This window comes from Pygocentrus nattereri, chromosome 28 (genome assembly GCF_015220715.1).
Source record: "Pygocentrus nattereri isolate fPygNat1 chromosome 28, fPygNat1.pri, whole genome shotgun sequence".
NCBI classification, from domain to species: domain Eukaryota; kingdom Metazoa; phylum Chordata; class Actinopteri; order Characiformes; family Serrasalmidae; genus Pygocentrus; species Pygocentrus nattereri.
The window spans coordinates 14,529,196-14,550,347 of record NC_051238.1 but is presented as its reverse complement, the minus strand read 5'-3'; the positions used below and the strand labels follow the sequence as shown (position 1 = coordinate 14,550,347).

The 21,152-nt window shown below is 40.7% G+C and overlaps 1 protein-coding gene across 1 annotated transcript; it reads left to right on the top strand.

Moving 5' to 3' along the window:
* The first annotated feature begins 416 nt into the window (after positions 1-416).
* Positions 417-10,811, top strand: scrt2 (scratch family zinc finger 2). The gene is made up of 2 exons (XM_017693460.2): positions 417-1,416; positions 7,040-10,811. Exons 1-2 carry the CDS (start codon positions 1,239-1,241, stop codon positions 7,825-7,827), a joined length of 966 nt encoding a protein of 321 aa, XP_017548949.1. The 5' UTR covers positions 417-1,238; the 3' UTR covers positions 7,828-10,811.
* The last annotated feature ends 10,341 nt before the right edge of the window (positions 10,812-21,152 follow it).

Below are 21,152 nucleotides of genomic sequence, written 5' to 3'. Positions count from 1 at the left end.
CTCTCTCTCTCTTTCTCTCTTTCTCTCTCTCTCTCTCTCTCTCTCTCTCTCTCTCTCTCTCTCTCTCTCTCTCTCTGTACAGATCGCGTGGGCAATCTCGGCTGCTCTGTGGGAGATATGTCAGGGTATTCTGAGGATACGGCGTTGAGGAGGAGGAAGAGGAGGCTGGAAGGCAGCGAGAGGATGCTCAGCTTGTAAGAACTGGCCGACATAAACTGTGTCACTTCATTGGAAAACAATAGAGGACAGGACACGGAGACCTCCCCCCGCTCCAAGCCACATGGCTTTATTGTCTGCCTCCTCCCTCCCTCTCTCTCTCTCTCTCTCTCTCTCTCTCTCTCTCTCTCTCTCTCTCTCTCTCTCTCTCTCTCTCTCTCTCTCTCTCTCTCTCTCTCACTCTCCTCCCAGCAATGTGAATGAGTGGGGGGAGAACAGGGGGAGTTTTGGAGGGGGGTCTGGTCATGTTCCCCCCTGTCTGCATATGTGTGTGTGTTTTTGTGTGTGTGTGTGTGCGTGTGTGTGTGTGTATGTATGTGTGTGTGTGAATGCACAGACGGTTCAGTAGTAATTTGATGTGTGTCCCAGGGGACGTTTGATGGATTAAAGCTAAGCAGCTCCATTGCTGCGTACCACCTGATCTCTCTCCCACTGCCGCCCCATATAAGCCTGCCTGACTGCTGATCTCAGCTAGTCCCTCAGTGTCTCTCTCTCTCTTTCCTCTCTCTGTCTCTTCTCTCTCTCCTCTCTGTCTCACTTTCTCTGTCTCTCTGCTTCTCTTTTTCTTTCTCCTTGTGGCCCCCACTGCAGCCCGGGAGCTATCCAGTGCTGAACGAGAGTATTTTTCTTTTCTTTTTTTTTTTCTATCCACAACCAGGCAGAGAGAGAGAGAGAGAGAGAGAGAGCGAGCGTGTGCATTTGCGTGTGATTCGTACAGTAGCGGCGCGCACACACAGCATCCCATCATCCGTCGCCTCTCCTCCTCTCGCCTTGCTCTCCATCTCCTTTATCTTCATCCCTGGTTCTTTTCATCCCTCCTCCTTTCATTTCTTTTTTTTCTTCGCTGGAAGGTCAGGTCTTTTCTATAAAGTAACGTACGGATTTACACTCCTGCTGCTTGTTTTTCTTTTTTTTTGTTCTATCCTCCAGGAATCTTTTTTTTCTCATTTTCCCCCCCTCGTTTTCTGTTCGACGCCCATGCGTAGTGCTTCTCGCGTGTGTGTGCTGACCGTGCGTGAATCATGCCCCGCTCCTTTTTGGTGAAGAAGATCAAGCTGGATGATTTCTCCTCGTCTCCTGTGGTGGCATCCAACCATCATCATCACCATCATCACCATCACCACCTGGACGACGCCTTCACTTTCACCCGCTCCATCACAGACTCTGTAACCAGCCTGGGTGTCCGGCTCAGCGAGAATGGTGAGTGTGCATGCGCTGTCTGAGATATGTCTATCGCTTTATGCAACTACACGCTCAATACCTTCACACTCCGAGCTACAAGTCTTTGCTTGGCCCATTAGAGCAGGATATTGCAAAGCAAACCAGAATTGTGATGAATTGTAGGTGTTTTTATACTGAAATACACTACAGGCCCGGAATTATCACCAGATGTTCCATGCAGCCTGGTGTTTTGTTGTTGTTTCAGGATCCTAAATAATCCTTAAACCCCTTTCGCCTTATCCCCCCTTTTCCTTTCTCTCCATTTTCTCCTCCTCTCTCCTCCCCTACTTACCCCCCCATGGTCTCACACTTTTGTGTTTTTTTGACTCGGATGATGTACACACACAATCCAGGTCACGGAAGCGATCGGCTTATGTAAATAAGGCCATGCGACAGGGGCTGATAGTGGGTTTGTTTCGCATCAGCAGCTAATGCTAGGCTGCTAAGGCTGAAGCCTGTTTCCCTTTGTGGATGGACTCCTCTGGCTGGTGAGTGCCAGCAGCCACCGTTTGGACCTAAAGAGTCCCGAAGCATGATTGGATGATGCATTTGTCCTTAGCTTGTAATGCCCTTGAGTTTCTGCCGCCGTCCAGTACACCCCCCCTGCTCCCCTGCATGCACATTATCTCTCTTTCTTTCTCTCTCTCTTTCTCTCCTCCCCCATCCTTCTTTCTAGCACAACTCCCTCTTGCTCTCTCTCCCTTCCTCTCTGTCTGACGCTCTCTATCTCCTCCGTTGCAACATATGAAACCAAGTAGGGGGGCAGGATTTCAGTCAACGACACCACAGGACACATTCAAGTACAGTACAGAACAACGTGTTGGTGGGGGGGGGTATAAAAGGGAAAGAGAAATAGGAGAATGCTCGGAGCAGTATTGAGTATTCATTGTGTACAGTGTACTGAATAAATATACATTGTACAGCAACACAAAAAGACAAACACAGTAACACCAAATAACAAGTACAGTGACACAAAAGGACAAATAGCATCACAGATGAATAGGCTGGTCCAGCCAGACATGCTAAGCAGCAGTTAGGGGGGGCATCCTGTGGTCCCTGAGCCCTAAACACACGCAAACACACTCGCACATGCACACTCTCTCTGTGGGCAGATTTGGGCAGCAGATGTCTGCTCCCCTCTGTTGTGTTATGATGTTTTTTTTTTCAGAGATAAGCTGATAGAGAGATTTAGGCAGAGCAGAAGAGAGGGAGAGAGAAAAGGAGGAGAGAAGGAGGACGGCTTAAAAGAAAGTGATGCTTTCCCACCTGTTGCAAAACAGCAGACAATTATATGACTCATTGTGTTTAATTTTATGGTGGGTTTCAGAATAAAGTGTCTTTGCAACCTGTAGAATCCATTATTGCTTACATTTGGTTGAGGGGATATAGACTACACTGTTAAATAAGCCGCTGAGTAACAATGAGAAATGACATAAAAGGCTATGTAGGAAAGCTTGACTGCAACTTAATTCCAAGAAAAGGCATTAATTTAGATCTGATGTGTGTGTTTTCATAGAAAAAAAAAATGACTGGACCATGCTCTGTCCCAATATACGCCACCTATTTTGCTCTCAGTCTCAGTAGTGACTGCTGCGTCAGCACAATCACACACCTCCGCGAGCTCAGCGGAAACAAAGGAGGCAGCGCAAGCAGGTCCATCAGAAACCTGCTTCCGTTGCCGCAAAAAGAGGGAGACTATAGAAAGACAGCATAGCGTAGAAGGCATTTCTGGAGTCCAGCAGCTGAGAACTACTCTCAGCAATACTGAATGACGGTGCGTTCTTACCGTCTGTAGGACCTTAGAAATAGACAGGTTTTACAAAAGCAAGTAAGGTTTAGGATTCTAGCATTCCAGAGATGAAAATCACAAACTAATAAGCCAATGACAAAATGCATTTTGATGTTAAACAACTATTTATCACTAATATATATGTATATACATACATATATACTATGCATGTATATATGCATGTGTAATTTGGCCTCAAAGGCTCTCAGATATTTGGGGGTGTGATAATCCTGTATTTATTACACTGGCAAGAACTGGACAACTTTGTGAAGCAGGTTGTGACTGCAAGATTTATTCTAAAATGGGACAAGTATGAAAATATTGAGTCCAAGAGGGCACTGGCAATCAGGAGGGAAGGCAGCGAGGAAGAGTCAAGTGCCCCACCTCCTGAGTGCCCGATAGAGCCTGAAAGTGTTGCTTGCTCTGGAGCTCAACAGAAACTTGTGGAATGCTGTTGCTTAATTCATTGTCAGAAACACAAATGTTGTTCTTTTTCAGATTTTCAGCTAAAAATGCTTTCATGGACTTCTATAGAACATAAAGCTACATCCAGTTTCATGTTCAAAATGGTCTTGCACAAAAATAGAATCAGACATAAAAAGTGTTCATTCTAGTTTTATCTCCAGTTTCCTGTATTCCTCTACACTTTAAAAAGTGGCTTTTTTAGTTTTATTCAACCTAAATAAACACTTTGAATGAACAATTCTTTCAATCAATGTAATTCTTTGAGTTGAATAAAACTAGTTCAATGGCTTGGTACCACACAAAGTAATTTTTTTAAGGAGACTTTTTACAGTATGGCAGATACAAGCGAAAGTGAAAAGCAATGACATATTGAAATACATCACTGTCCATAGCATTCAAATGTGTGTGGAGGTTAAAGGGTTTCATGCATTCTGTTCTTTATCAGTTATATAATAAGATGGAAATTATATTGAAACTGCAATGCAGCATAAACATATTAAAGGAATATTTGACAAATTTTTTTAAATGCAGAGGCACTTCCAGCTTGTCATTGCGGTCATCCTTTGTTGTTCTTCTGCGGACAGCAGAATGTGAATTGCTTCTCGTATGAGGACCCACTGGAGTGGAGGGCATTAAGAACATTTTAACTGCTTGACTAATGACCCAGAACCCTCCAAGGCCCTTCACCAAGCTTACCGCAGCAAAATTAGTTGTTGTTTTTTTTCCCCACCCATATTCCGTCAAGCCCCACCTATGGGCAGAGTGATTTTGAGTATGAACAATTAGCCAGTCTTAGTGCAGGAGGCAGGACGCTACTACCCAATCCTACCGAAGGGCGGGATCTTGAACAATCCCAGTGCAGGGAGCGGGCTTGTCCGAAGTGTCTCTCTCTTGCTTACTTCTGGATTGTTTTACAGCAGATAGGCTATTGATCAGTGCCCAAAAAAACTTTGAATCTCATTACAAAGGCAGTCAATACTTAATTTGCAGCGCTAGCTGCGTTCAGGGCCATGGGATGGTTGTCCCTTTGCATTCGGACACCTTTTTCCGTTCACATTCAGTCTGATAGCGGATTTCTCACATTATACTTTTTAATATAACAAAACTATAGTTGTTGTGTTAAAAAGCAGCTGCCATGCTCTTGTCCAGGGACAGATCATGGGTTTGTGAAGCCTTTTGCCATAAGAATCTTTGGAGGCCCTCACATTCCAGCAATAACACTTAAAAAAAAAGAACTTAGAAGTAAGACTAAACAAGATTATGTTTATGTCCAGTTTAAGCAACACTGAAAATGTGTTTATAAAATGTATTTAAATATAACTGACATTATTAATGTGCGATATGCTATTGTGTATACAATGCAACATTTTTGTAGTATAAGATTGGTAGATTTGAATTATCATACACACATAAGGTAAAATGTTCACCATCTATTTGAATGGCAAAAATAAAGTTATGAATCAAAACAGAAAACCACGCAGTGATCCAGTGTCTATAATAGGCTGTCCCAAATATCATCTCTCTCTTTCTCTCTCTATTCTCAATATGCCACAAGGTCAGGAACATATTCAGCAGTGGTAATAGTGCTAAAAAGGTTGCTTTGTGTATCAAAGCTATTGTTTTTTTGAAGTGCAGTCGGGGCTGCTGACTTAAACCTTTTATTAACTTTCTTTAGACTGTGAATACATTTGTTCAGTGTCTGAATCCATTTCAAAGAGAGTTGTTATGAGGATCGGATTAAGTAAAAGAGTGATAAAGCCTGCTTAGAAAGAATGTCATTTTATGATCAGTGTTTCTCCAGAACACTAAGCTATAAACTACACCATAACATGAGCCTCAACCCTGAATGCTTATGTCAGTATAATGGACAGGAAATTAAGCATACAACATTTACAAGAATTACACTCACCGCACAGACGCACACACCTACTTACCTTGAGGTAATCTTATCAAAGAAAGGGACCTAATCAATCAGATAACTTCATCTGAGAGAAAAAAAGAAAGAGCAAAACAGAGGTAGCAGGGGGTCTCTGAGTTCCCAATACGGTTAGTCTACTTAATTAGCTATTATCTCTGTATTAAAACCCTCTGGGTCACACACCCACTCACTCTCACTCGCTCAGTGTTTCTCTTGCTCTCTTTCTTTCTCACACACACTGTAAACTATTTTTTATGTCATAGACCTGCGAAAGCACCTTGACTCAAGCAGATGTCTTTCAGAACCAATGCTTTCATGTCTTTTAACAGTCTGAGCTGCTACATATTTCAATGTGGAAATTATGGAATGATATATACATATATTACAAAAACTGATTAATCGTGTGTAGACCATACTTATAATTTCCCAGTAATTTATAATCTGCTGATTTGTAAAAAGGGCTTGAAATATGGATGTCCTAGTCAGGTTTTTTGTGTTCTGATCCTGAGAAAAGGCATTTAATGTTGAAAATCTGCCAATAATGAGAAACACCAATCTAGTATTTGTATTTTTGTAGATAATATAGCAGCAATACATGCTTTAAGCACCTTAAAGTAAGTAAAACCAATCCAGTTTAGGTATGATATGCTTGTAGACTTTTTTATGGACTATCTTTTAGTTCTACACTGCAGAGAGTTCAATGTATTAAATAATTTGGTGAAAAATCTAGTTTGCACAGTTAACTTGCTTCAAACGTAGTCCATCAGCCAACATGTTTGGATGAACGTTTTGCTTCTTTGGTTTAGCCTTGGAACTATGAGACTAATGTTTGTAATAAACAGTAGAGGTCCATATGAAATCGAACGAAATTTTACCCTGTTGCTGTTTGACAGTCATTTTAAACATACTAGCTGATTTCTGAATTCCCCTTCATAGGTATGCACATCACACAGGCATATAGATGATATATTACGTTCGTGATTTGTGTTGTTTCTAACTGTTCCGTTCAGCTAATTGTTTTCTAAAGTGGCTGTCTGGAATGTTTAACTATAAAGGGAGGCTTTGTTCATTTTTGTAGTCCACATACTTTTCCCTAAAACACACTGATCAATCTGTGCAACCTTAATGAAGAGCTGGATGTGGTTTGAATTGGGTTGAGAATTTGGGTGACTATTGATTTCTAGTGTGTGTTAGCAACACTAGCAACGTAGCAGTAGTGGTAAAGTAAAGAAGCTAAATTTGGACAACAAAGATGTCTTGGCTGATTAACTACATCTGGGGTCAACTGGCTTAACGCAGTCATTAACTCTCCATTAAAATACGCTTTGATTGTCTCCAATACTAATCTTTCAGAGTGGTGTTTTTAGTGTGAAAGTTCTTGGATTTTACACATTAAGCCTGACTCCCTGTATCTCTTCCTCTACATCCAGGCTACATCCAGGACTACATTAGTCCCTCTGCATATCAGAGTGAGAAGAAGCTGGAGCTGAAGTTGGCCTCAGCTGTGTCTGATCCTCTGTATGCCCCGGTCAGCAGTGGAGGTGAGGAGTACTGCGAGCCAGACTTGGAACAGCCTGACAGCCCTCAGTCCGGTCTGACTGCTCGTGGCTACTACAGCGGAGAGGCGGAAAGTCTGAGCGATGGCTACATTACTGCAGAGGGCTTCTTCATCTCAGATGGGCGCTCACGGAGGAAAGGCGAAGGTAAGGAGTCGCGAAAGAGTGCGGCGGATCCCAAGGAGGCTAGTGGTGGAAACCCACGGCACGTGTGCAATGAGTGTGGCAAGACATACGCCACATCGTCCAACCTGAGCCGTCACAAGCAGACGCACCGCAGCCTGGACAGCAAAATGGCTCGCAAGTGTCCAACCTGCAGTAAGGTGTACGTGTCCATGCCGGCACTGGCCATGCACATCCTGACCCATGACCTCAAGCACAAATGCAGCGTGTGCAGCAAGGCCTTCAGCCGGCCGTGGCTGCTGCAGGGACACATGCGCTCACATACCGGAGAAAAGCCCTTTGCGTGTGCCCACTGCGGCAAGGCCTTTGCAGACCGCTCCAATCTGCGGGCCCACATGCAGACGCATTCAGCCTTCAAGCACTACCGCTGCAAGCGATGCGACAAGACCTTCGCGCTTAAGTCCTACCTAAACAAGCACTACGAGTCGGCCTGCTTCAAGGGCTCCGGGGATGAGGATGAGTCCGGATCTGAAAACTGATGGAAGAGAAATCGGAATCTTCGTATCGTTAAATTTGTCAGGAAGAGTCAGGAGACTGAGTCTTGTTTGTTCTCACGTCTCCCTTGTTCAACTCCAGAAGCGTTTCACAGACCCCTCCTCTTGCACACATACACTCACACACTAAAACGCATCGAATGCATTGAATTTGCTTGATTTAAATGTGTACATTATGTCCACATTATGCCAGAGAAATTTCAATGATAAGTTAGTTGGTACTGTGACTGTTAGAGCTATGTTAATATCTGGTAGCGTACCTATGGGATTCTAATAGTATTTTAGTGCTAGACTTAAGCTTAGCAATGCACATGAACATTTTTGGCAGTTATAGAGTAAATATATGAATCTTGGGAAAGACATTCCATGTATTATTTGAAGCTCAAAACAAACATATTAGCATATATTTATCTTGTCTGTAGCAATTTTACAGTGAAGCTTTCAGTAAAGGGCTGCTGCAGCTGTTTTCCATTTCTAACAGTTATCAAACTAAACTTGTCTGCATTCACAAATCATTGACATATCTAGGACTTCCAGAAGGTCTAGAGGGATGTTTTATCTCACAAAACTGGTCATACGCATTAGAAATTGAAAAACAATTGGCTGATTACTAACTTCCAAATTATGCTAGTGGTTAATCTAACATGTAAGGCATTCAGTACAGCTTCTGAAGTCCTGACCAATGAAAGAGAACATTTAGCTGTATCTACCTAGATACCATGGAAAAAGGGACTGATTGGAGTATCCAATATGACATTTCAAGAATTTAATCCTTTTGTTTCCAACCAAAGCCTAACAATGAAATAACAGTAGCAGTGTAATACTTGTGGAATTTAAATACAAGCATCATTTTATTTAGTAAATTGAATTGACATATTTTATAGTTTCTATAAATAATTGTCATTAATCATTATGAATGCCCCAAGGGTTCCATGTTGTGTTTATCATCAGTTATTATTATCAAGTCAGAGCTTCTTTATTGCCTCTACTTATTACATCAAAACTATGTTTGTCAAAAGCAAGCAAACTAAAAGACAACCGTGTTGATGTAGTATATTTTATTATTGTGGAAACAATGTACACATTTTAATCGACTCAGTTTAGTGCATTACTTTTTTGGTGCACAACAGAAAATTTGCTCCTTCATCTTTTCTGTTATGATCCAGACCTCCTTTAATAATCCTATCATCTGTGCACACATGAGAGAGCGCACGAGGAAGAAAAAGAAATCTGTTCCACTTTTCAGAGGAAGGAAAAGAAAACACTCATCTTCTCTTTTCAACTCCAGAAGCCCTTCACTGACCCTTTCCTCTTCACATACACACACGCATACACACACAAATAAATGCGCCTTGTCCCTCGTCCTCCCTTTTTTTAGAAAGCAATATTTTCGCTGAGATTAACTTTGGGGAAAACAAGGAAAACAATAATGACCAGACAAATAATGAATAGATGCTGGATTTTTTTTCTTCACGACGATTGCTAATTGTCCACAGATACACGCCAACATATTTTAAGACTATCTCTCTCACACACACACACACACACACACACACACACACACACACACACACACACACACACACACACACACACACACACACTTATTATGAGGCCTGGCATGTGAATTTTTATCAATGACTATAACAATATTAATAATGATAGTAATAATATTTAGATTCCTGATATTTTATAGCAAATCATATGAAAACTAAAAAAAGGACAACAACAGTGTTCCTTCTTCTTTTTTTAGAAACAAACAAACAAAAAAATGACCTCATGTATTTTTATGCTGCTTTTTTGTTGTGCTAAGAGTTGAATTCTTTTGCAACTGCCAATTTCAACTTTTATGACAATGTCAACGATGACAGTATTTGCAAAAAAAAAATCGAAAGGCCACTGAAAAGGTGAAAGTGTTTTTTCTCTTAAACGTCACACTTTAATATTTTAATTCTACAAGTGTTATTTTTATATTGTAAGTCCAAATTCTAGCAGTTTATTTATTGTCTGTTGTTTTTTTTTTTTGTTTGTTTGTTTGTTTTGTTTTTGTGCCAATCATCCCCTGATAACTTATCAAAAAGCAATCTTTTGGGAATGAGACTATGGTGGACTTTCTTAAGAACATGGTCTTTGCTTCAGTATTAATCTCACCAGGAGCTACGCCAAAACAAATATGAAGGACAAATGAAGATGAATAAGACAAATGGAACTCAAAGACGCTTCTGGTTTAAAACCTGTTGCTCTCGTCTCAGTCCTGTTTGACAGGATGCAATATCTCAGTAAACGAAACACTCTCACAGTAACACAAGGACTCTAATGAGGACATTTAGCCGAATTCAAAGAAGAGTGATGCAACTAAAGCAATCTCCATCCATGATACAGGTCTTCCTCTGCCAGTTTGGCTTAAAGCAGACTCTTCAAGTGTTCCATCCATCTGGAGATACTCCCCCCCACTTCCTCTCCAACGATTACCTCACCCAGAGGCAGGTATGACCTCTGACACCCTCCGTCTTCAAGTCACCCCATCCACACTTCATCTCCGCCAAAACAGCAACCTCATCTCTTACCATGTCAGTATTGTTTTATTTATGTATTTATTCATGTACTATTTATTATTTTATTCGATTATTTATTATTTTTGTCTTATTTATTTATTTAATGTATTTAACTTATTCATCTGTGTATTTTGAATACTGAATACCACCATTGACCTTGTAAGATGCTGCTCTTGAAAGAAAAATGTTTATATGCATGAAAAAAAAAACAACTGTAGAAAAAGTCCATAGGACTTCTAGCGTTTTTGAAGAGGAACAATGTACAGCATTTGAAACGTCTGGAATGCCGACGAATACTTTGTTTCACAGGCAATAATTCTTCCTTGGCATGGCAACGGACTTGTATAATCATAGCTGTCCTGTCTGCAGATCACTTAGGGCAATAAATGAAACCGCCTGAACACAAAACACAAAGTCATTCTCCATCTCGTTGTCGTCATTTTAATTTGAGATAAATGAGCGTTGGGTTGGGGAAGATGATCCTTTAATGACACCTGAGCCCATAATGAACACTGCTAGTAATTATGGAGGTTACATTATGTTCATAAAACATGACTCATTTCATGCCCATTGTTTAAATGGATTGTCACCATGAAATCTCGGTTCTAGCATTAAAACACTGGATGTGTTACTGTTCTGCTGAGAATGCCAATGTAATATCTCAGCATTCTTCAACCTGATCTCTATCTGCTGCATTTATGAAATATAGTCGATTACCAGCACCAGGACAGCCGTTCTGGATGGGCATGACAAATTCGTGGGTTGGCCAAATCTCAAATTATAATCAAAACTGAGGTTTTTGCGAAGTTTCGGTCAAACACTGCAGTATGAAAAAAACACTGCTATAGTACTCGACCAGACCACAATAATAAAGCTCATAAAAATAGTTCTATCTCTTACGTGCACACAAGAGCAATAATGACCAACATTATTATGCTGGTTGAGCCATGACTCGCTGTAGTTAGTGTATTTACCTAATACTAAATGGTGTGCTTGACTGTTTTTGTGCTCAAAACAAGCTGTGTCCATCCGCTTCCAGTCCTTAAGTCAATGTAACAGTCCTCCCTTCATTTATCTCTAAAATGCTGACAGCATCACAGATACTGCAGGACTCTATAAGCTCATAATTTCTGTACCAGCATTATGAAATGCTCCTTGATTCAGCACAAAAAATGGCTCTTAGTCTGACTGTGTGTTGGTTGCTCAGGAGGGAGTGCTGCTTATCAAACTCTCACAGTTGTGGTTACTGGTTAACCCCTTAAAATCTCAGGCTTATTACATACTAAGGCTTATTATTCTTTAACTACAAGACTTCAGCGCAAACTGGTTGAACCAGTTTTAGGTAATTTAAGGGGTTAAATATTGAATGTCATATATTCATTGAGTGCATTACAATTGTTCAGCCAAATATGGTTATTTCTAAAGTGTTAAATATTGAAAATCTGAGCAGTTATTTGGGGCATGATAAAATTATAGGTTGTGTAGGCCCACTGGACCCATCATAGCATCACCGCTGTCGATTACCAAAGATAATTCTGACTTATACAGAAGTAAGTGGGAAGCTGCTTCAGCACCTGCCCATTGGCTTCTATTCTAATTGAGTTTCGAGTGAGTGGTTAGGAAATGTCAGAATTGTCTTTGGTAATCAGAGATATCAAGTCTGGATTGCTTGAGTGAGTCGAGTCTTAAGTAGAGAATTTAATAATAATAATAATAATAATAATAATCTTTATTTGTATAGCACCTTTCATACATACATGCAACTCAAAGTGCTTTACAGAATAAATAAAAAGAAAACAAAGATAAGCAAAACACATTAAAAGAAATAAAGATAGAAGGAAACAAAATAAAATAATGAAATAAACTGAAAAAGATAAAATGAAAGAGATAGAACAGACAAAAGTTTCTTAACTAAAAGCAGATCTAAACAGGAAGGTTTTAAGATTACTCTTGAAGCTGTACAGGGATGAATTTAGTCTTGCTATTATCTGCAGCCACTGTATTGAATGTAAGTAAATCCTTACTAGAATCCTGTCAGCTAACACAACTTCAAAATGTATCATTCAAAACGTTTAAGCAGAAGGACAGAAACTAAGTGCTACAGACAGTAAACATGGTGTTTAAATGAAAAAGGCAAAAAGCTTCAAATGGTTGAGAGTTTGATAGTTGATAGTTTGTGTAGCAACTATGTAAGCTATCTTGCAAGCGTAATAGCTAATCCAGTTTAGGTTTTAGGAAATTTGACCAACTTCAGATAGATTAGCTGTTGTGTTAGATATAATACTTGCTATCCAGACTATGTTATGAATGTTGCTTTGAATCTTTCCCTTGAACACAGTATGTAGTGTCTTTCGGTCCATAAGACTGAAGTTTTCTATTAGAATGAAAGGCTTATAATTTGAAGCTGTATGGAACTTCATGCCACTGTGATCTGCGGGCGATCGGCATTGCAGCAATGATGCATTAGCACAGCAAAAGCGTCAGGCTAAGTTATGCAAGGTTGAAAATGAAATTCTTTATTCATTAACCACATCAAAGCTGGCCACCCTAATTGAATCAGTTTGGATCAGGTTCAGAGTCTTGAGCCTGGTCATGACTCAAGCTGACTCAGAAAGTTATCTGTGGGGATAATTGGCTGTTACAGATATGGTAGAGAGAGACCAGGTTGAAAACACTGGAGTATTCTTTTAACTTGATATATGAACTGTTAATCTCCCTGACTGACACTAACAGAAGTGCTCATTACGACTCTGAGCAAGCTAATGTATTTGTCAGGCATGTTTTGGGGGACAGCAGAATACATGCTATCAGAGAACAAATATATTTGAGAAGAAAAATCATCCCCATGCTAATGCAGCAAATAGAGCCCACTGCCACGAAATGCATTTAATGCCTTTAATAATGTGGATGGCCCCCAAGCACTGTGTACAAGATTAAAGGATAAATAGGCCCCGCTATAGGCACATGATGACGATCATTTCCAGTTGTGTGCGTGTATCATCATTTACCCCGCTGCGCGTCCTCTCCCTTTGAAGTCAGGGTGCTGAAAATGAGCAACAAAACAACATGGATTATCAGGATTACCATCATCCATGGCAAATTTAGGCTACATTCAGGCACTTTTATCTGCGCCGCAGACGGAACGGAAGGGGGGGAATCAGAAGCGTTCTCTAAATGAAGTGGACTGGGGGGCTGGAGATTAGTCAGTGGGCCGCTGATGCTATCGTTAATGGCCGCTCGTGAGGACAGAGTGAACATTACAGAGGAAAACACTGCGAGGGCAGAGAACAAAACAAACCTGCAGGCTAATCAGCTACCATTACAATGCAGTCTATATGTGCACCAACGGTGTTTCTTTAAAGGTGCTAAAAATAAAGTTTCCCTTCTGCTGTACACAACAAGAGCTAAGTGATCAGTGGAGTGAATACGCGCACACACGCCGCCTCATTATGTCCTCCTCATCAACATCAACGTCTCAGCGCTGGGATCTGAAGCGTAGCTTGCAGACAGGCGCGCTTTGACGTGAACTTGGTCAGGAATGAGTTTCAAAGCAAATATTTGTCATGGCTGACAGCTGGGGTGAAGTAAACACAGCTCTAATGACGGCGCAGACAGTGTGGTGGTGCAGCAGTGAAGCAAAATAACGTTCAAACGCGGCTGTACACGCGCAGAGGGCACCGCGCTTTGTGTGTGGAGCCTTTTTGTCATGTTCTAGAAGTTTCAGCGGTTTGCTGTTCGACAGTATGACAAACGAGCTGGTCTCGAACGTTCCTCAGCTCTGTCTCCTCCTCCTTTCCTCTTTCCTTCAGTACGCTTCTCCCCGTACTGACCTTCACTTCCTGCCTCTTCTCTTTCTCTCTTTTTCTGTCTCGCTCTCTTTTACCTTCTTTTCCTTCCCGTCAATCTCTTTTCCTGCCTTAATGCTTCTTGCCAGTCTCTCTCTCTCTCTCTCTCTCTCTCTCTCTCTCTCTCTCTCTCTCTCTCTCTCTCTCTCTCTTTCTCCTCATCTCTTCCTTTGTCTTTATCATTCTCTCTTCCTCTTTTTCCTTATCTCTTCCTTCATCTCTTTGTCTTTGTCTCTCTATCTCTTCCTTTCTGTTGTCGCTCTCTTTTCATCCTACTCCTCTTTGTCTCCCTCTTCCTTTCCCTTTCTTTTGCTCTGTCCTCTCTTCCTTTGTCTCTTTGTTTCTCTCTCTTCCTTTCCCTGTCATTCTCTCCCTCTCCCTTCTTTTGCCTGTCATTCTCTCTCTCTCTCTCTCTCTCTCTCTCTCTCTCTCGCTCTCTCGCTCTCTCTCTGCTGGGTGAACAGGTGGTAGTGGTCAGGCAGTAGACAGACAGAGAGAGTAATTGAGGCTGAGTTTGACCTTGCGGATGAAGGTCGTGGCAGAGGCAGCAGCAGGCGAATGCACTGTCAGCGTTTTGCATATTTCCGAAACGCAGCGACACAATCTCAGTAATGGTGCAAAACCCACAGGGAATCTGTGATGAGCTTCCCTTCCCACCCCCTCGCCTAGCCTCTCCTCCTCCATTCTCTCTATCCATCCATCCGTCCATCCATCCATTCACACAGCCATGCATCCATGACCTCTCCCACTTAACCATTGACTTTCATTGTCCTGAAGTCAGTGCAGTTCACGTCGACGAGCGCAGAAATGGCATGCCTTTCCTGCTCCAACCCAGTTCATTACCACAGAATACATAACATCTGCGAAGAATTTTTCATTCTTTGGATATTGCTCTTTTCTCCCCATCCTTTCTCCTTGCATAAGAGCCATCAGACTTAAAGCCTAAGATTAGAAGCAATGATAAACCCACTGAATAATGAATAGTTTTATTATGCAAAGCCCCTGATAACGTGGATAACAGCCTTTACAAGGACATGTGGAGATTTACGACTAGCTTTACCTCTCTATTTTTCTTAGCAATTAAAGGACAACCATTTTTTAAAAGTATCTTAAGCAATGTCAGTACTAAAGAAGGGACATCCACTCTAAATGTTGTCCAAAGTTTCATGGGAATTGTGGACGATCACACAGACTATCACCAGAATCTGAGATTTAATGGGAAAACATTGTTCCTCTTTGATAAACCTGTAAATATGTTTGTAAATATGTCACAGCAATAATATGACACTGCATGTGGAGAAATTTTGATCCTTTTTGCTTTTTTCCTCTTTTCTCATGTTTATTTTGCATAGTAATTACTGGTACCAGTAAAAGCCTGGACAGAATACGCAAAATCAGGGACACAACTTAATTAGCTAATTATCTGCTGTGGGCTGTGTTGACCGGTTGTTGTCAACCAGAGATCATTCTCTGTGTATTCTGGGAGATCTGTCGATGTTCTCTCTCTCTCTTTTTTTATCTTTCCTGTCTTTTGTCTAAGTGCCCAGCCTGGCTGCGCAGTTACGAAAAGTGCCAAAAAAATAAAGTGTAATTTCCATAACAAAAGCCTTCAACATATGGCGGCTCGCTCAACAGCCTCCATATGGTCCTCAAGCGACAGAATTTAGATTTTTCACTTTCTTTCTTACCCTCCCCACCCTCTCTCGCTCCCACTCTCTCCCTTTCTCAAAACGTGTGAAAAATGTTAAGCCATGATTGAGAACGAGTGGTTTTGATTTCATTTCCTGCTACTGTTATTTAAAAGCGGGAATAGAACTGTTGATGATGATGATGATGACGATGACAGTAATAAAACCAATAGCACAAGCAATCTAGTGTCCTTGTTCTTTTTTCCTGTTTTGGTAGATCTGTATTCGTATTCTTAGACTATCATTCTAGCTTTTAACCAGGAAACAATAAAACTGACTTTGCTCAAGATCAGGGTTGGACTGCGACAAAAAATCCCATTTTGGTGCAGACTGGCCCACCACAATCAACGCCACCACCCATCTTTAGGCTCCCCTGAATATGTATACCAGCTGTGACACTCCTTAATAAAACTGAAGCCATGTAATAAGAGCGAATCAAGGAAGATGCCAAAAGGATGCCTGTCAAGTTGAGCTATAACAGCAACTTCTTGAAAGTACTATACAAAAGTCAGAAAAGTCATTTATATAATTTCCGGTAAAGTCAGATATTTTCATTGCTGGGGAAAAAACAGAAAAATGCATCTAATAAAAATTTACACATAAACAATATTTGCCTTTTCTATAGCTTCTACTCTATTCATGGGACTTGCTTTAAGTTCTTCCAATAAATCTGCAAGGATATTTTTCCACACCTCCAAATTCATTTGGTTGCATATTTTGTTTTTCACTGTCAAATAATCTCAAACACATTTAGTGACGTTGAGTTCTGCACTCTGGGGTGGTCAGTCCATCGTTCTGAGAACACGTGCAGCTTTGTTTGATTTGCACATTTTTGACTGTTTTGTCTGTTTCCTTTTCTCAGTAGCAGCTTCTTGACTGCTACAGATCCTTTCAGACTCAGTTGACTTCTCACAGTGGAAGGATGGACAGAAGCATCTCTGGACTTTTTCAGATCTGAAGCAAGAGTGGAGCTTGATGCTGTCCAGTCTCAAAGATGAAAGGTCTAAGTGCTTTTTATCAGATGATGACAGTTTTGGTGATCTATGAGATCTTGCATGGTTGCTAGTCCAGTTTTCCCATCATTTTTCACCACTTTTTGAACTTCAGTTTTGGAATATCTTTTTCACTTATGTTTTTGTTTCCTCAGAAACATCTGCTGAAAAATGAATAACGTTCACCAAATTACAATTTTGGCTGGAAATCAAATTAATGAAAAGTGGTAGTTTGACATACCTGTCCGGGGTGTATCCTGTCTTCCGACCAATGACCGCTGGGATAGGGTCAAGCACCCCCACCCCCGCGACCCTAAGGGAGAAGCGGCTTAGAAAATGTGTGTGTGTGGTGTGTGACTTTTGCACAGGCATGATCCCAACCTCCAAACACCTTCCAAATACTGATAAAGTTTCCACAAAGTAGATCTATTTTTTGTTGCACCCACTATTCTGGAACAAACATAGAGTTTTTTTGGCTGCTATGAACTACTAAGGGAAAATTCTGCACAGTAGGAGTTTTTTGCCCAAGCAACAAAGTAGTACAAGTACAATTTTAATCCAGACAATGGCAATTACAAAACAGCAGAATGCTGCATGCTGTAAACCGCACAGGAATAACCAGGCATAATTCTTAATTTAATTCTCCGTAATGCACATCCATTCACACATTCTCATTTATTCATTATATAAAGCGCCTCCTATAGCCATTTAGATTCAATGACATCCAGCCCACTTTACCATAAATACCCCTCGCTTGCTGTTAGGGGAAATTTAATGCCGATGACTTGCAGGTCAGGGCTGCTAAAAGGCCATTAAAGGCACATTCTCCATACCTTAATAAGGCACTGCAACAGAATCATTCCTGCTCTGACAGACAGCGATCACTGGGCAGGTATTAGCTCTGTCAGAACTAATACATCTACCATCTGCAGAAGCAGCGGCTGTTCTAGGACTCACCTTCGCCACTGCGATCAATTATACAGAACTGATCTCAGGTCAGTGCCATCGAATACAGTGAGCAGAGGACAGATCTGAAGGCAGAAGCATCTGTTCTGGTGCCATTATGCCATTCCTAATGATTAAAATTTAATGGAACATTGATTTTATGTTGGACCAGAGCGTTTTCCTATGACAGAGCTTAAAGAACGGAGAGAAAAATGGAGAATGGAGTAAAACTGAATTATGGCAGTAAGACCAGGGCTACCATAGTGAGTGAGGTTAAAGCAGAGTGTTACAGCTCAGACGAACTGCTGCAACAAGAGAGAGACAAAAGGAGAGGGAGCGATGTAGACGGGCATGCAGAAGAAGAGAGGCTTTATTTAAAAATTTTATAGGTTTTAAAAAATTATGCCTGGTATATTTTATGACCGAAGACACATTAACAAATGTTATATAACATCTTGTATTAATATCTTACTGTGCTCTCAAAACCACCACACAGTTTTTATGTTACATGTTTTAACACTGGTAGGTGAACAAGCAAGTCAATGCTTATAAAAGTGTAAAAGTATTTTAATGCTATTTTTATTGTGTCAGTTGTACATAATTTTTATCTCATGAAAGCTGCAGTTTGTACTGTCCATCTTTATGGTATCATAGCCCTCCCATTTAACATCCCATTGCTCGCTCAACACAGAGTCACAACATTTTACACACATAAAGCCAACACTTTTCTAATTGATCCAAATTATGGGGAAAATACTTTATTTGATTATATGAATTAAAAATATCTGTGTCCAATGACCAGTATGGAGCCAATAGACAGAGACCACACACAATTCATGTTTTAAAATTATCATTAAAATGACATGAAATATCTTGGTTTTTGATGTCACTGTGCACTAGCGGGTGGGGGAAAATAGGGTTGATTGGATAAGCATAGCAAATGTTGCATAAAACTGTGTTATATTATATGTTCATTATTAACAAAAAATGACAAAAAGTTGAAATGATCACAACATATAATGCTGGGTGATCGAACATTCTGTTCTTTGTTCAGTTCATTGTTGCTTGTCAATAATACCATATTCTAAAGGAACTACATCTTTTGCTTAGACATACATTTACATTTACAGCATTTAGCAGACGCTTTTATCCAGAGGGACTTACAAGAAGTGCTTTGTCTATCTAGAGAAAGTATCTTTGATAGTTACCAATAGGTTAGAGAGAAAGACAGTCCTGAGCTCAGATACTGCAAGAAACAACAAGTCACTGTTGATATCCAGAGAGAAAGGAACACAGTTGAACACAGAACAGTGCAATACAATAATATACAATACATAAGTGCAGTACAATACATGACAATCAATACTTAATTGATATATACACAATAAACACAAACTTTTTCACCGCAAAGCAAATTAAACTTAACCATGTGATATATTATTGATTATAGGCCATTGAATCAGCCATAAATTAACTTAAAAAACAAGATGTTGGGTACCTTTCTTTTGATGATCTGAATAATATAGTAATTGATTATTTAAGTGATCAGACACAGAACTTGACTAGATTAATGCATTGCAGTCTCAGATGAATACATTATTCAGTAAATGTACACATGTACACATTCTATTAAATTAAAAATAGATAAAAATGACCAAGATACTGTGGCATACGCCCGCCTCCTGGGCCCCAACAGTGAAGGCCGCGAGAGCCTGCAAGAAGGCGGGGCCCAAACACCCAGCTGCGACGTAGCACGGTGAGGATGGCAGGGAGAGAGCCGCAAGTGTGGAGGGGCGGAGCGTGAAGCCCGAGCTCCCCCGTTGGACGCGAGTCACAAGAGTAATGGTGGGAGGAGGAGGACGACAACGATGGTGCCGGCAAGGAGCAAGTCACGAGCTCCGCCGCCTGGGCCCCGCCCCTCGGTTACGCTGCGAGGCCGCGTCACTACACCTCATGTTCAACCCGGGCGGCCGAGCTGCCAGCTTGGGGCGGTGACGAGGAGGCAGAGCGGCAAGCTCTCGTTCCCTCACGGCTCGGGTGCCCAGCTAATGCTGATCTGGCTGGCAGCGTGAGCGTCTTTTAAAAAAGAGCAGAGAGGGAACGGAGAGAGAGAGAGGGACGAACAGCAGCAAAAGACTGAAGAGCTGAATAGCTTGAGGAAGAGACTGAAAAGTCTAGGTAGAAGCCACTGAAAAGTGGCCATCTTAACATAGCGTTGGTTTTGTTTGTGTTTGTTGTGTATGAAGTAAAGATATGGCTGCTGCAATCCTGAATCCTGGCTCCAGCATTCCTCCTTGAGCCCGGGGTAGCACATGCGGTGCTACAGATACATTAACTGTTACATAGGTTTGAAAACAGAACTCATACTCATCCATTAGCGGGAAATGCCTGCCTTTCATACAGTGCTAATCTAATCAACAACAAGCCTGCAGTATGCAACTTTAGGGTGGAAATGCAAATATATTATATATTACCCCTTTCCTTGTAAACTAGGCCAACAAACAGAAACTTTAATTATTTAGAGACACCTGCTGCATATAGTATTGCTTTAAGTGTGCTGTTATTGCTTTTTTACAGTAAAACCTTTTTTTTAATGGTCTGTTTAGCACCTTAAATCCCAGTCTTATTACAGACATTACTGAGGCTTATTATTAAGTAACTACAGGGAAATCAGTGCAAACTGATTGAGCTACTCTTAGGTTATAGAAGTGTGTAATAAAACTTTTGGCCTGCTGGCAGGCCCTGGCCATTTATAAAGTTAAAGTCATAGAACTGAGTGATTGTATGGGATGGTATATATTATTTGGAGACATTTCAGCACAATTTCTTCACTTGATGAACATCTTGACCTACATTTTTTACGTTTTATTCACCTTTTTCTGAGATCAAGTTATGACGTTTGTTGGGTTTTATGTAGCAAAAATATCCATTATTTACTTTAGCATGACCATTTTAAATCTCCCTTTAAACTTTATGGCCTTTAAGACTGATATATGTAAATGACCTCTGTTCTGATTGGCTGCCCTGTATTGTACCTCATTAAAAACATCTCCTTATTAACCTCAGTGTGAATAAGCAGAATTAAACTGCTGAGTTGCTTGATGTATGTAAATTTATTTTTTGTTGTGGCATTAAACTGGCCTGTAAACAGTTTGCTTCAATAGATTAGTTTGAAACATGATCAGTATGCAATGAAAATGCTGAACATATCCATTAAGGTTTTGACCATAGGATATTAATATTAATTAGCTAATTAGTTAATAAGGGTAATGGCTTGATGGTGTG

What these genes read in the sequence shown, in the direction of transcription:
- scrt2 (XM_017693460.2), top strand. Translation starts at nt 1,239, where the DNA reads ATGCCCCGCTCCTTTTTGGTGAAGAAGATCAAGCTGGATGATTTCTCC. An exon ending in TGTCCGGCTCAGCGAGAATG is followed by an intron (nt 1,417 to 7,039) that starts GTGAGTGTGCAT and finishes CTCTACATCCAG; the next exon opens with GCTACATCCAGGACTACATT.